The 16516-nt window shown below is 51.7% G+C and overlaps 1 protein-coding gene across 5 annotated transcripts in view; it reads right to left on the bottom strand.

The window, feature by feature from the left end:
• LOC135255178 (SH2 domain-containing adapter protein F-like) overlaps positions 1–16516 on the bottom strand; it is a 114756-nt gene that overhangs the window by 20665 nt on the left and 77575 nt on the right. For all 5 annotated transcript variants that reach the window (XM_064336006.1, XM_064336007.1, XM_064336008.1 and 2 more), the window contains exon 3: positions 10790–11005. In XM_064336006.1, coding sequence (XP_064192076.1) covers positions 10790–11005 — 216 coding nt within the window. The remainder of the gene's footprint in view (positions 1–10789; positions 11006–16516) is intronic.

Raw genomic sequence — 16516 nt, forward strand, 5'->3', positions numbered from 1 at the left:
GGGGGGGGGGGGACACGGAGAGAGGGAGAAAGAGAGAGGGAGAGAGAGAGAGAGAGGGGGAGGGAGGGGAAGAAAGGAGAGTGAGAAAAACAGAAAGGCAAGGACCAACCCAGAAAGGCAGAACTTCAGCGTCGCCTGAGGAACAACAAAGGTCTCAGAACCAGACAGAAGAAGGAAAAGAAAAAGCTTTGCACTCATTTCTATTGTTTTCCATTGTATCCCTTCCTCTTACACAGCCCCTTTTACAAGGTGTCATGCTAAGTGATTAACTATTACCTCGCGCAGATTTTTAATGACTTCCAAAGGAAGTGCTTCTAATTAATCATAAAAGAGCCTCGGCCAATTAGCCGCGAGCGTTCGGAGAGGGGCCGAGAGTCGACGCCGCCGATCGTTTCCCCGGAAACACGAGCGCCGTCACCCCGAGACGCGACACCGCGACGGCGGCTTTTCACGGAGAGCAGGGCCCTCCGCTGCGAGGAGGGGCCGCGCAATCAATCCTGACGCGGCGCGCCTGTCAAATCCTTCCCCCCCGCCCCTTCCCCCCCCGGCGCCTCGGCCCGGCGCTCCCGCCTCAGAGCCCCGCCCGGCGTCCGCATCGGCATCGGCGCGGGTATCGGCCCGGGGACTTGGTTTACGCCGCGCGTCTTTTATTGGAAGTCGCACTCCGGTTAAACAGAGGAGGAAGCGCCCGTAAATAAAGACGGAGATAGAGGAAGGCTCCTCTTCGTTCGCCGGCCCGGAACGCGTTTGCGGCGGCGGCGGCTAATAAAGAGGCAGCGGGAGTCGAGGCTTTGAGCGCGCAGAGAGACCTGCGGAGGGAACAGGATACCCAGTCAAGCTATCGAGTCAAACAAGAGTCCAGAAATCAACTCCACTTACAATTCACTCACTCTTTAACTCGGTCAAATAAAGAATGTTCTAGAACGAGGGGAAACAAACGGTAACACCACAAAGCTGGCTGACCCGAACGTAAACCAGCCTCGCTTCAGTGACAGCCAGACAAACAACGTATCCGCCGTACGCCACCGGACTTAAACCCGAGGGTTAAAAAAAACCTCCCCAAAAAAAACGCACGTTTTGAAATCAGCGCCGCCACTCAATTTCGAGTCGAGCGCTACGCCAGACTCGCCACGGGGCTCAAACGAGAGCAGCCCGCCGCCACCGCCGCCGCCGCTGGCTCAGAACTGACAGGCGCAGAGTCGGGCGCGAACGGGCGTCCACGGCGTGCTCGGGAGACGGCCGCGGCGCGCTAAAATTCGCCCTAGTTCTTTTTTTTGTCCCGGGAAGGAATTTGCGGGAGTCTCGGCGGAACACGATAACGAAGGAAGACGCCGGCTCGCGAGACGAAGCGAGGGGGGGGGGGGGATGAGAGATTACGCGACGGCGAGCGGATAAGGAGAAAGCGGGGTGCCTCGGGCGCCGAGGCCGCCATCGGCTCGGGGCTCCTCTCGGTGACAGCGAGACCGCGGCGCGGAGTCGCGGCGAGGTCAGGCTGCCAAGAGCGCTCGAGCGCTCTGACAGCTAAACTAATAACTCCGGCTTCTGGAGGGGTGGGGGGGGGAGCAGGGTGGGGTGGGGGGGAGGATGTATAGCCGGGAGCTTTTTTTTTGGCCGCCACGATCACTGCCCTCGTTCACATTCCCCTCAGCAGATTAGCGCGTAGCTGTTTCGGGAGATGGGGAGCCGCTCGCGGGCTCTCTCTCTCTCTCGCAGAGGGGGGGGGGCCCGCGGCGAAGCCTCGCTCGGTCGTGTCGAGCGACGACGCCCGCGTCGAACGGAGCTCGCCAGTTCCCCCCCCTCCCCCCGCCTCCCTTTGAGTCATTCAGTGAGCACGTTGCTCTTTTTTGTTAGCGAACGGGCGCTTTAGCAAGCGCGATAGCGGCGCGGCTTTAGCCGTTTGTTAAAGCTCGGAAGAGCGTCCTTTAATTCGGGAGCGCCGAGGCAGAATCGCGCAGTGAAAGGCAGACGCGCCTAAGCTCCAGGTAATATCTTCCTCTCAACTCCGGGCAGAAGTGGAAATAATTGAGGCACGCAGGGGAAATCTCTCGGAAGACATAACATGACCCCCGCCCCCACCCCACCCCCCCCCCGTCTCTCGAGGCCCTCCGGAGGCCTTTGATGTGATACACTAATAAAGTCGCAGAAATACCCCGCCTGACACCAGCCTTCGCGGGATCGGCCAATGAGCAACGCTGCCCAGTCGGTGAACCCTGAGCGACCCGCGCGCTTCGTCAAAGAACGACCCCCCCCCACCCCCCCGCGCAACCATTATCTGCTATTAGCTAGCGTGCCATCCTCCGCTGGTTCATGGTCGACCCGGGACCGTGACCCCCCCCCCCCGTCGCGACGGCGAGGTTTCCCGTGTCGCCCCGGGCCGCTCGACCGCCCCCTCCCGGGCCGCTCCTTCCCGCGCGGAGCCGGTTGGGGGGGTTGGGGGGGTTGGGGGGGGCGGACCTCCGGTTGGGCAGGTCTGACATTACACTGTTATTTCCCCTGAGTGGACAGAGCCGTAAAAACAGCGCGCGGAGTGATGTGACACAACGAACGAACGGACTTGGGCGAATTGCACACATTTTTTACCGGCCTTCGCGGCGTCCTGTCTTGCAGGGCACCTTCGGCCGTTAAGAAAGCGGGAGCGGACGCACTCGAGGTCTCTGAATATGAGACGGCTTTATTACGGCAGAGGTGAAGGCGGGGTCCACGGGCGTATTAAAGCACGTCCGGTCAACGCGCCGCCTGTTACTGCAGTCAGCTTTAACGTTTTAATACCTCCTCGCCCAAACCAACAGACCGTGGGGTTTTAAGAATAAGATGACCCCACCACTTTTCAAATGGGGGCGGGGGGGGGGGGTTGACCGGTTGAGGAGTTGAGTGGTTTTCATTACACTAGCCTTCCAACATCTCGCCCCAGTAGACTTTCATGGTTTCCCGGCTGCAATATTCAGGGACTTATGTGAAAAATGAGACAGTGTCGTTTTTTTTTTGGGGGGGAGGGGGGGGGGGCACATGGACGCACCGGTTCCCCGTGACGGTTGGCGTTACGGCGGTATCCAGGGCCCCGTCGGTGGGCGGGCATTAACGGGCGGCCGCGCGCGAGCCTGCGGCTAATTGCCGGCCCCATCCGCCGCCTGTCGACGGGCTGACGTTCCCGCCGCGAACGCAAAGACACCTCCGAAAACCCGAGCGGGGAGTTTGTTTCTCCTCTCCCTTTGTTTTTTCGCTTCGGAGACGATCGTCCGTTTCAATTTTTAATTAGTCAGTAATAAATAATTACTGGTAATAATGTCGTCAAATAAATCACACGCGCACGCTTGTTTGCACTGACTGGCATTTAATTTTTGTTCTGCTTAATTCAGCTCGGCTAATTGCATGCATATGCAAAATAAGTTGCCGGATGGCGATATATATGCAGAGTTTCGCAAGAAACAGAATAGCTTTGAATAATAAAACAGCTGCTCCGACAACTTCTGCTTCCCCCGACTTGGATTAGGACGCCACAATAACCAGAACACAATTAGACAAGAGGCAAATGCCGGTTTCAGCAGAATCTCCGTCGCACCGCAAGTTTCCCCCAATACGATGTCGGTCCTTTAGACGAAGTACAAAAAAAACTGCTTCTGTATAAACAAATAAAAACGTGTAATGGTAAATGGTAAATGGACTGCATTTATATAGCACTTTTATCCAAAGCGCTTTACAATTGATGCCTCGCATTCACCAGAGCAATTAGGGGTTAGGTGTCTTGCTCAGGGACACTTCGACATGCCCAGAGCGGGGATTGAACCAGCAACCCTCCGACTGCCAGACAACCTCCTGAGCTATGTCGCCCCCCACGTGTCAGACGTGCCCGGCCCGTGAGGGGTCGTGACATCATGTTCTGCGAGCTCTCCAGGAAGGAGCAGTTGACCGGTGGAAGACCAGCAGGGAGCAGGAGCGGAGCGGTGGTCAGTCCATCTCCGGGGGGGTGGGGGGTGAGGGGGGGCGTTGGGGAGACTGACCGAGACTGCAGGGAGGGATTGCGGGTCTCGGGTTCAGCCAATGTGTCCGAGGGAAGATAAGCAGGAGAAGAAAAAGGCCGGGCTTTAAAAAAAGGCAGAGGATTGTTTACGGCCCCGTGAAAGAGGCCTGTCAGGGAGGTTATCAACTCCGAGACGACAGGGGAAATTAAAAACAGGTTCCAAGTGACAGCGCGGTGACGGCTCCGGGTTCTGAAGGGGGCGGGGAGGGGGGCGAGGGGGAGGGGGGGCTGAAGGTGGGTACGTGGGCAGTCAGTCTTCCTCTCTCAGAAATCGCTTCGGCGCACAACGATCTGACTCAGTGATTCGACTTCAAGGCAGCGCCGCGACCTTCGGAGAATTTGGGCCCGGTTGAGTCGTTCGCTCAAACGAGGCGCGCTCCAGCTCCTGGGACTTCAAGCGCTTGAAGTGTAATTTTAAAAAAGCCGTGTTGCGCTCCAGGACCGGGGCAGAGGAGCGTGTACTACATACCTGGCCCTTATATGGCCCCAGGCTAAGAGCGTGGATCTTGCTGGCCTGGGTCCAAGTTAATGGATCAGACAGCCAGAGGCCAGGGCAGATTAAGCACCGCCGTTTCTCAGCCACAATGTCCTCCCTGGCCTGCCTGTCTGTGCTACACATGATGGACACAATCACAGCAGTACACACACACACACAGATATACAGACTGACACTAAGACAGACAGACACACAAACACACATACACACAGCAGTACACATGCACACAGATATACACACTGACACCAAGACAGACAGACAGACAGTCACATACACACAGCAATACACACGCACACAGATAAACCCGCACAGACACATGAACACACAGACACAGCAATACACACGCACACAGATATACACACAAAAACTAAAACAGACACACGCAGCAAAAACATGCACACGGATATGCACACAGACACAAAGACAGACACACGCACACAGAAATACACACGCACACAGATATACACACTGACACTAAGACAGACAGACACACAAACACACATACACACAGCAGTACACATGCACATAGATATACACACTGACACCAAGACAGACAGACAGACAGTCACATACACACAGCAATACACACGCACACAGATAAACCCGCACAGACACATGAACACACACACACAGCAATACACACGCACACAGATATACACACAAAAACTAAAACAGACACACGCAGCAAAAACATGCACACGGATATGCACACAGACACAAAGACAGACACACGCACACAGCAATACACACGCACACAGATATACATGCACAGAAACACAGACACACAGACTGACACGCACACACGCAGACACGCACAGAAACACACACACCCCCCCCCTTCCCTGCAGAGAGGCGCTTGTTCACAGTGTCACATTCTAATGCATCTTTGTCTCCCCTCTTCTCTCTCTCCCATCCATCTACGCATTTGGGGTGGGGGGGGGGAGTGGGGGGGGGGGTCTTAGGGGAGGGGTGCGCGATGGTAGGGGGGTCAAACGGGCAGATGAGTGATTAAAGTAACCGCGTGTAAACAACCCCGGCAAGCCGCAACGGGAGAGGGGATTTGCATTATATTGCATAGCTGTCAGGAGATAAGCCCGAAGTGATTCATAACATCGCAACAGCGAAGCTCTTCCGCGGCTGGACGAGAGCTGGCTCTTCAGCGCCGTCCTGGCGATGACACCGGACTGGACGATAAGGACGCGACACTGCAGGCACATGCAGGTGACACCCATACAAGTTGAGAACGCAGCCGGTACAACCAAAGGCACGGGAGGTGTTGTTCATGGCCGCAGGGGGTACGCTTAGGGACGCCGGCCATCTTGTGCAGGTGGACGCCGCAGCCAAGGTGACAGCCAAGGCAGGTTTCGCTGTACTCGCGTGCCGCTAAACACCCATTTCCTGGGCAATGTTCCAAAGGCTTTTATAACAGGGTTACGAGCTGCCATTTTACCGATTGCCCGGAGCCAAAGACTAGGCGGATCTGGGATAACACTCATGCTTCTTATTTATAGAGCAAAAACCGTTATCGGGCCAGAATACAAGCTTAACAAACAGGGGAGAATGACCAAAGGCATCCTCCGTCCATGCAATCCTATCAATACATGAAAAGCAAAAAGAGATAGTTATGACACTACAGAACATTGACAAATATGGAGGCACACAAAACATTAGCCAACCAGCGGCTAGCTAACTATTATACTAGCTGGTGCTACAACACCAATCTTTTTTTTTTTTTTTTAAAGTGCTGAACCCTCAAGAATAAAAAACCATAAACGAAACAAACCGATTAAGGTGTTTCCCAGAAACAACAAAGGGCTTAAGGTGTTTAAGTCATAAGTTGAGATTTGTGAAATTCTGCTTTGACTAGTGGCCGTCACTGCACCAATAAAGCAGCATCATGGCTGCCGGCCGCATGGTGCAGACGACTATGATGCAGAGGTAATACAGAGAAGTGTGAAAAGGAGTACCACAACATGGGCGGGTGACCACCACACAGAGGCAGGAACTGCAATTTATACATTTGATGCAGCGAGCTATTCACCTTGAGCTGCTTCGACGGGCTTTAACTGAAAAGGCAAAAGGGCAGATGCAACACTGTGCCATGACCACATCGACTTTTGTGTAATTCTTTTGTTAAATTATTGATAAAAAATAAAATACAATAAAATACACATTTGATTAGAAAAGCAACGACAGAGCCGGAGCCAATGTGAATGCAGTTCTCTGAGAAATAATTATACATGTCAGAAACAAAGAAGAGCTCAGTGGTTTTTTTGGACAGATGTCTGGAAGAATGCTGAATATTCCGTTTTACAACAAAAAACCAAATCAATATTCCAGCCCTTCTCGAATAGGCAATGTGATCAAGAAGACGGTCCAATTTGACACTGAAAGCAGAGAACGAGAAGCCTGAGGTAAACCAAAGCACACAAATAAGACTCCAACTTCAAGAACAACCTGCCTTCATTACCTCTGTAATGTGTTGAAATCATTTTTGCATAACATCAAATTAGTTGTCATCAAGGCACATCACTAGCAAAAATCTTTCATGAATACAAAACAAACCACACATTCACTGGAGAATTAGTCAAAAGGAAACTCTGCAAAACATAAATTCATTTCAAAGAAAGTCTTAGTCAAGCCATTAATATACAATCAAACACCACTGCAAAGCTAATAAATAAATTAGGATGAAATTACAGAAGAAATTTTTTATCACAAAGTAAGAGCAAAAAAACAAACTAAATGCATTTATCTTTTAACACATGCAAATGCGTGTGTGCACATACGTACAAGCACAGGAACAGAATCACACACACACACACGCATGCGCATGAACGCACAAGCACAAGCACACACACACAAGCACACACATCCATAGTGGTCTAAAGTAGTACACACAGATGCACCAGCAGACATGCAAACACACAGATGGGTGACCACACCATACCACCCTGCCCTCCCTCACCTCTGTCCCAAGGAACCTTTTTGAGACAGAAGCTATTTCCTTTTCTTTTTTTTCTTTTTTTACAAAGAGAAGTAAGTGACCTTGCAGTCAGATCAATACATAAAAAAGCAGAGCTGCTCGCGGAAAAAAAAAACAAGGCAAAAAAAAAAAAGAAGGAAAAACAAAAAAAAAAAAAACGGAAACGATTCGCGCGTTTAAAAACGCTTTTAAAAATCGATGAAAGGCGGGCTTTGTTCGGCGTCAGTTTTCTTCCCGGCGCACACAAAGCCCGTCTCTCTCCGCAAACAGCCCGGCGCGTTCGGCGCTGGCTCCGCAAGCAAGGTCGCCGCTGCCGCCGCCACGCATTCTGCGTTTTATGCGCCGGTGACACACTGACATCCGCACAAAGGCGCGGGCCTGTTTGGGAAAACGGTCACGCCAGAGATGCACAAAACAGAAGGAGTCTAAAATGTAATTCACAAATGCTAAATTTGTATGGTTTTTTTTTAAGAGCAGGCGTGGGGGGTGGGGGGGGGGGGTGGTGGGTAGAATATAAATAATTCAAAATACAAGCCAGATCACTCGACCGTAATGTAATGGGAACCGGGGGCCGAGGTCAAGTCCGTTTAATTCTGTCAATTAGGGAAATGAATTGAAATTGCGACTCATTTTATCTCATTGAGAAATCTTCATCTGACATTGAGATTGATTCATGAATTCAATTCATTAAATGTAATTAAATGGAAATGACCCAGACCTTACGGGAACAAAAAAAATCCAGAATAATTGGTAAACACACGCACGCACGCACGCACACACGCGCACACACACACACACGCACGCACGCGCACACACACACACACGCGTGCATGCAACACAGAATAAAAAAATTCTGTAATATCTGTAGTACTTAGGACAGAACTTAGTTTGTACTCCTTTGTAGGCCATGGGTTAAGTCTGTGGTTGTATTTGTGAAGGTAGTGCTTTAAGCATCTCTGAGCTCTTACCTGTGAAGGTACTGCTTTAAGCATCTCTGAGCTCTTACCTGTGAAGGTACTGCTTTAAGCATCTCTGAGCTCTAACCTGTGAAGGTACTGCTTTAAGAATCTCTGAGATCTTACCTGTGAAGGTACTGCTTTAAGCATCTCTGAGCTCTTACCTGTGAAGGTACTGCTTTAAGCATCTCTGAGCTCTTACCTGTGAAGGTACTGCTTTAAGAATCTTGAGTCTTACCTGTGAAGGTAGTGCTTTAAGCATCTCTGAGCTCTTACCTGTGAAGGTACTGCTTTAAGCATCTCTGAGCTCTTACCTGTGAAGGTAGTGCTTTAAGCATCTCTGAGCTCTTACCTGTGAAGGTACTGCTTTAAGCATCTCTGAGCTCTTACCTGTGAAGGTACTGCTTTAAGCATCTCTGAGCTCTTACCTGTGAAGGTACTGTTTTAAGCATCTCTGAGTCTTACCTGTGAAGGTACTGTTTTAAGCATCTCTGAGCTCTAACCTGTGAAGGTACTGCTTTAAGCATCTCTGAGCTCTAACCTGTGAAGGTACTGTCTAAGCATCTCTGAGCTCTTACCTGTGAAGGTACTGCTTTAAGCATCTCTGAGCTCTTAACCTGTGAAGGTATGCTTTAAGCATCTCTGAGCTCTTACCTGTGAAGGTACTGCTTAAGCATCTCTGAGCTCTTACCTGTGAAGGTACTGCTTTAAGCATCTCTGAGCTCTTACCTGTGAAGGTACTGCTTAAGCATCTCTGAGTTCCTGTGAAGGCCTCCCTTGAGCCTTACCTGTGAGTGCTGTTTGCTCTCTGTGCCTTGTGAGACGCACAGGCATTCTGCTCTCGTGAATCTGCTAAGGCATCCCTGAGCTCTACCTGGAGGGTGCTTAAGCATCTACTGGCTTAACCAGAAGGTCGTTTGCATCTCTGACTCTCCGAAGGTAGGCTAGCATCTGCTCTGTACCTGTGAAGGCGCTTAAGATCTTGGCTTTCCCACTGCTGAGGGACTGCTTTAAACTCTCTGAGCTCTTTCCTGTGAGTACTGTAAGCACCGGCTCTTCCGTGCAGGAGTGCGCTCTCTGAGTCCCCTGTAAGTACTCCTGGCTCTCGGCTGTCCGTGCAGGGTACTGCCGCACTCTGGCCGTCTTCCTGGGGTCCTGCCTTAAGCCCTGGATCTTCCTGCGAGGAGAAAGAGGAGTTACGGAAGGTCTGCTTTAAACATTCTGGCTCTACGTGGGTTACTGCACTGCATCCTGAGCGTCTTTCAGTGAGGCCTGCAGCACCTGAGCTCTTACCTGTGAAGGTACTGCTTTAAGCATCTCTGAGCTCTTACCTGTGAAGGTACTGCTTTAAGCATCTCTGAGCTCTTACCTGTGAAGGTACTGCTTTAAGCATCTCTGAGCTCTTACCTGTGAAGGTACTGCTTTAAGCATCTCTGAGCTCTTACCTGTGAAGGTACTGCTTTAAGCATCTCTGAGCTCTTACCTGTGAAGGTACTGCACTAAGCATCTCTGAGCTCTTACCTGTGAAGGTACTGCTTTAAGCATCTCTGAGCTCTTACCTGTGAAGGTACTGCTTTAAGCATCTCTGAGCTCTTACCTGTGAAGGTACTGCTTTAAGCATCTCTGAGCTCTTACCTGTGAAGGTACTGCTTTAAGCATCTCTGAGCTCTTACCTGTGAAGGTGCTGCTTTAAGCATCTCTGAGCTCTTACCTGTGAAGGTACTGCTTTAAGCATCTCTGAGCTCTTACCTGTGAAGGTACTGCTTTAAGCATCTCTGAGCTCTTACCTGTGAAGGTACTGTTTTAAGCATCTCTGAGCTCTTACCTGTGAAGGTACTGTTTTAAGCATCTCTGAGCTCTAACCTGTGAAGGTACTGCTTTAAGCATCTCTGAGCTCTTACCTGTGAAGGTACTGTTTTAAGCATCTCTGAGCTCTTACCTGTGAAGGTACTGCTTTAAGCATCTCTGAGCTCTAACCTGTGAAGGTAGTGCTTTAAGCATCTCTGAGCTCTTACCTGTGAAGGTACTGCTTTAAGCATCTCTGAGCTCTTACCTGTGAAGGTACTGCTTTAAGCATCTCTGAGCTCTTACCTGTGAAGGTAGTGCTTTAAGCATCTCTGAGCTGTGAAGACCATCCCTTAAGAGCCCTGCCTTTGTGCTTGTTTGTCTCTGTGCTTGTAACCGCACAGGCTTCTGCTCTCGTAATTGCACAGGCATCCCTGAGCTCGTAACTGCGCGGGTGTCTCAGCTATCGTACCTGCGCTTGCACCCACGCAGTCGTTCTGCACCCGTGACTGCGCAGGCGTCCCCGCGCTCACGATCTGCTCTTGTACCTGCGAAGGCCTTGGAGATGCGGTCCTTCTTCCACTCCCAGGGCTGGTCGTACTCCTCGGGGGGCCTCTCGTCGTCCTGGGGCAGCCGGCTCTCCCGGGGGCAGGGGGGGCGCTCGGGGTCCGAGTCCCCCCCGTTCTCCTCCGGCTCGTAGGGCGTGTCGTACAGGGGCAGCTGCCGCACCGGCCCGTCCTTCGGGGCCCGCCCGCCGCGGATCTCTGCGAGGGGAAAGAGGAGAGGAGGGGTCGGCGTCAGGGTCGCTCGGGGTTACGGACGCAACGCGGCGGCGTCCGCGCGCCGGCGACGGCCCAGAACTCCGCCGCGCCACCTCATCACAAACAGACGGTTCACTTTCAGTTTGGCAGCGACGCACGCGTGCGTCAACCTGGTTTAGCCACCCTGACGCATTCGACACCGCGACGGCCTGTGAAAATGCTAACGTGATTCATATTTTATGCACTTCTACTTTTCGCGGGTCCCTCTGGATGACAGCACCTGCTGAATGAACGCTAATGTTTCTGGACGGAAGCTACACTCCCGGGTGCAGCCGAAGACGGAAGAGATGCCTTTACAGCGACCGCGGAAACAGGTCCGATGCGTCTAGTCTACGCACCCGCACCGGGGGCGACAGCTGCTGTTTCCAGATGCGCCTGGGCGATCGATCCAAGCTGGCACCCCGGACCGGCTTATTAGCGGCCTAAGCAGATTTTTTATGGCGCTTTTTTTTTCGCGGTATCCGCGTTACCTTTCGGACTCTGTCGCCTGCCTAATTGCCCCTGCCCCGCGCCGGAACGGCCTTACTCGAGAAGAGGCTTTAATCTCGACGCGACTCCTGGGTAAAATAAAAGGCTCGCGACGATTAGCGCCTTGCGGTTTGTGATGAATCTCTGTACTGCGGCAATCGCCGGAAAACTACCTGCGAGGCGCGACTCCTTAAACGGCAACAGCTGCCGTGACGCGGGAAAGCGGGTTTATGAACAAGGATCCGCAGAGCAGAGGAGTCGAGTCATCGATTTTTTATTTATTTATTTTTTTTAAGTTGGCGTCTTTTTCCGGATGCGCAGATCCCACCGCCTCGTCGAGTGAAATGTCTCCCGTGCGTTAATCGCTGCCGCTCTACGCCGCTCCCTCCCCCCCGCGGCTCTTTTGGGAAACGTCCCGACTTTCGTCCCCGCCCCTCCGGAGCTCGCTGGGACCCCGTGAGGGAAGGAGGCCGCTCCTGCGGATCGTCCCGGTCGGCGAGCGTCAGAGAGGAGGGCGGAGAGGGGCCGAGTCCGCGGAGGTGACCACCGATGACCGCCTGCGACCGCAACTGGAGCGTCTGCGAGACCCGGTTCAATTTCAGCAACCTGCTGACAGGTAGAATTTCTGGCAGACATTGCCAAACAGCTGCAGATGTACAGTATATGCGTATACTGTATAAGTACTGTTTGTGTGTGTGTGTGTGTGCGCGCGTGTGCGTATAGGTGTGAGTGTGTGCGTGTGTGTATAGGTGTGAGTGTGTGCGTCTCTGTGTGCGTGCGCGTGTGGGAGCGAGACAGAATATATTCGATTATCTCTCTATACATCTCCGCTGCCTCTCTATCTCTCGAACCCAGACGAGACAGAGACGCATACAAATACCCACAGTTTGCAATATTTGGGCTGGAAAAGGGAGAGAGAAATCCATACTCTGCTGGCAGCAACCTCCAACCACCCACTCCCCCACCCAACCCCCACCCCAACCACCACCACCACCACCCCCTCTCCCCCTCCACCCGCCCGGCGCACTCCGCCCTGCCCGCCCTGCCCGGCGGTATGAAGCCGTTAGCAGGCAGCGCCGCCGCGCAGCATCGCGATGCGAGCGGAATGAAATATTATGCCACGCCGCTGCATAATTGCTTCTTAGCTCAGGGGAGCTCTTGCAGAAAAATGAGAAAAGTGTCGGGCCTAATGGACCCTCGCTGTGGGGGGGCGGGGCGGAGGTGGGGATTGGGGGGGGGTGCCTTTAAGTAATCCAGCAGAAGGGGCGACGCTCGGCCCTTTGATCTCTCCTCCGGGAGCGCCTCTCTTGTCGCGGGCCCCCGCCACCCCCGGCCCCCGCGAGCAAACGGGCATGTAAAGGGGGGGGGGGGGGCGCGCTAAAAAACCAGGGGGAGGGAGTGGGGAAAAAAGTCAGCGGCAGGAGGAAAGAAGAAGAGGAGGAGGAGGAGTACGGAAGGTTCAGGAAGCGAAGGAAGTGTACGCGGCTTGTTGGGGGGGGGGGGGGGGGCCTCTAATTGAGAGCGTGATTTCTAACACAGCCCGCTGCGGTGGATTAAGAGGCCCGGCAGGTCGTCCCCGAGCAAAGCGCTCTTTTTTTCGCGAGGAATTAAGAGGTGCGCGGCGGGGCGACGTCCTCCGGCTGCGGCGGGTTCGTCCGCCGGGACGGCGCCTCCCTACCTGTTGCCGAGTTACGGTTCCCGCTCGTTTTGGACACAAAATGTTACAAAATGAGTATTGTACCGTAACTACCTGTGTTTTTGTAGTTGTTCCAGTGACCTTATTTGTACGAACTTATTGTACGTCGATTTGGATAAAAGCGCCAAATAATTGTAATGTAATTATTCTTTCCTAGAATGCAATTTATTACATATTGATCTACTGATTATTTCATGTCTTTGGCCCATTGCTGAACCCACCAGGTTCAGAGTTTTGGGGGGTCTGGAGGAGGGGGGGGGGGGAGGGGGGGGGCGAGCGATTAATGAGACTAAATGCGCCAGGCAGCAGCTACGCCCCTCTCTCCCTGCCACCCACACTCCCTCACCAGATGTCTTAATCATCTTTTAAAGGGTCGGGGGAAAACTGTACAGTTTTTTACACAATGGATCAAATGCTATTTTTAATTCTTCAATTATTTGGTTGTTGTTCAGAGGAGATCAAAATTTACACTTGTCACAGGGTGGCATCCTGTTTATAAATGTGTGTGCATCTGTTAGTGTTGTTGCTGACTTCTACTCGCAGCGTTCAGATAAGCGCATAATTTTCTTAATTTTGTTTTTGCTGTTTGTTTTTGTGTTTGTTAATTAGAGAACTTAGTTGTGTGTAGTCACTCAGTAACTGATTTAAGTTGCAGCATATTGTTTTGCTAATTTCGAGTAGTTTCACCTGTAGGTATTCAGCCCTAATGAGCTCACTGCAATTAGGTAATCAGCACCCAGTGTTTACAACTTCAGCTGAGGTTTCTTTATCAGTTTGCAACAATCCTCCTCGTTGCTAATCAAATAGGTACCTGGCATGTGTTTGCTGCTGCCCGACTTGTCTTCAACCTTCCTAAGTTCTCTCACGTCACTCCTCTGCTGAGGTCACTCCACTGGCTACCGGTCGCTGCCAGGATCAGGTTCAAAGTCCTGACCCTCGCCTACACTTCAGCCAACAGGATAGCCCCCGCCTACCCACAGGACATGATTCAATCCTACATGCCAGCTTGAGCACTCCACTATGCTGCAGCAGGGCGACTTCCACCCCCAGCCACCCGGGTGAATGGTTCTCGGTCATCCCTACCATGGAGCCTCTCCACCCTAGCTCCTCATTGGTGTAACAAACTCCCTGTTTACAGCACACTCAGTCACTGCCCATCTTCCGCCGTGGTCTGAAGACACATCTCTTCAGACTATACCTGGACTAACTATCATCACTCTGCAGAGCACTTCTAATACATGATCCCACTTATCACATATCCTTCCCATTTGTTCCTGCAGCACTTCCGTGTTACACATGTACCTCCTGTACCACTTTCATATTACATGTACCTCCATCCAGCACATAATATTGCACTTGTTTAGTCATCTTAATTCTGAAGCTTGTTGTCATGCCTCCTAGTTTGACTGAACATTAATCTCTGACCTAGCCCATGCTTACTGTGTGAACTGGACTGAATGTGTTCATGGCTGTGAATAACTGCTACATAACGAGTATTGTACCTTATTGGACCTGGGTTTTGAAGTTGTTCCAATGATCTTTGGTATGCACTTATTGGATGTCGCTTTGGATAAAAGCATCTGCCAAATAAATGTAATGTAATAAATTGCACTCTAGGAAATAGATAATTACATATTGATCTACTGATTGATTATTTTATGTCCTTGGCCCTCAGTGCCTTGTTGGTCCATTGCTGAACCCAACAGGTTCAGAGTAACCACACCTACAAGCCCTATACATATTTCAATGTATAGGGCATTAAATGTCGTAGAAGGGCTTTTCTACGTTACAGCATAGCAACATGGCGTTCAACAGCTTGTATCCGATTGGCTGTGCAAGCCAATCACCAAGAGACCCTCGATGACTCCCAGAAGACTCCCTATCGTGGCGTTACTACACAGCAGCCGGCAGCTGAAGCGGCTCCTCAACCTCAACCGCTGAAGACTCGGGCTGGAGGCTGACGCTGAAAGCGAGCGCCGGTCTGTTTTCTGAAGAGCTCCGCGCGGTTTGGCTCCCTCTGAGCGCTTCGCCGTCGCGGCTGCAGCTCAATCCCGCGCGGGCTAATCCCGCGCGACGGGAGAAGAGAGAAAGCGCTCGTGGCGAAACTAAAGAGGATCCTGTCCCATTTAGGTACCCCCCCCTCTGGGTATACCAGCAGCGGCGCGTTTGGGGAATACGGGCGCTCGGTATTGAATCGAATTCGGCGGCGGGGAGCTCCGCGCCCCGTCGACGGTCGCCCGCGCGTCCCGCTAGCTCCGCCGCGCCGTCCCACGATACGCGATACATCTGAGAAGTGACGCTTCCGAAGCCAGACAGAAACGACACGCACACACGCACGTTACAATACGTATCAGGTGATTTAGGGCAGCCCGCATAGTTCACATTTTTAACGTGTGCCGTATTTACGTTTTTCCATTTAGCAATTCAGGTTATGTACTGTGCTTCAGGGTACAACCGCTTCTCCTGAATTCGAACCTGCATCCTTTCAGTCACAACTACCGCCACGTTAGCCTTATCTGACGTATCTATCAGGAGAGCGACGCCTATGGTATACCGTACCTTGCGCTGTGTGGAAATGGAGAATATGCAGTGTTGACACCTCTGAGAACTACCTCAGGATTGTGTTGAAATGTGTGAGGTGTTGATAGCTGTCAGGGATGAACCTTCAACAACTGCTCAAACAGACCCTGCTGATGTTCTGTCCCACCTAGTAGATGAGTCTTAATTCCATTCCAGATTTACTTTATCATCCAAAACTGCATTGTAACCTAACTTGGTTATGGAAGAAAAGTCTTTTACATAACACACACACTGTTTACGTGCCATTTTTTCTGACGCACACAGGGAGAAAATGTATTTTTAAACTTGCCAGCGGCTCCAGATTGTGTATGTTTAAAGTAGGTCAGAGGACTAAAAAGAGGAATTTATTGACAGGAACTATTCTGCAGTCGTTGCAGGTCTTCACAAATGGATTTCAATGCAGAGAGACCCTGGAGCTCAAGCAAGCAAGGCTGTTAACACACTCCATCGTAAATCACTCCTGCCCTGGAGGAAGTCTGTGAGGTCAGAGGTCAGGGGTCAGGGGTCAGGCCTCCGCATTGATCCGATGAACGTTCCATTGTAACGCTTCGGTTTTTACTAACAGCCAACAAACCCTGTCAATACGATTCCGGACTGTCCTCCTGAATGGACAAGCAAAAAAGCGACTACAGAACGCCTCACCCGCACAGGCTCCAAACGAGGAAAAAAGAGAGCATATGAATGAATGAATGAATGAATGAATGAATGAC

The sequence above is a fragment of the Anguilla rostrata genome, chromosome 5 (genome assembly GCF_018555375.3).
Source record: "Anguilla rostrata isolate EN2019 chromosome 5, ASM1855537v3, whole genome shotgun sequence".
NCBI lineage: Eukaryota > Metazoa > Chordata > Actinopteri > Anguilliformes > Anguillidae > Anguilla > Anguilla rostrata.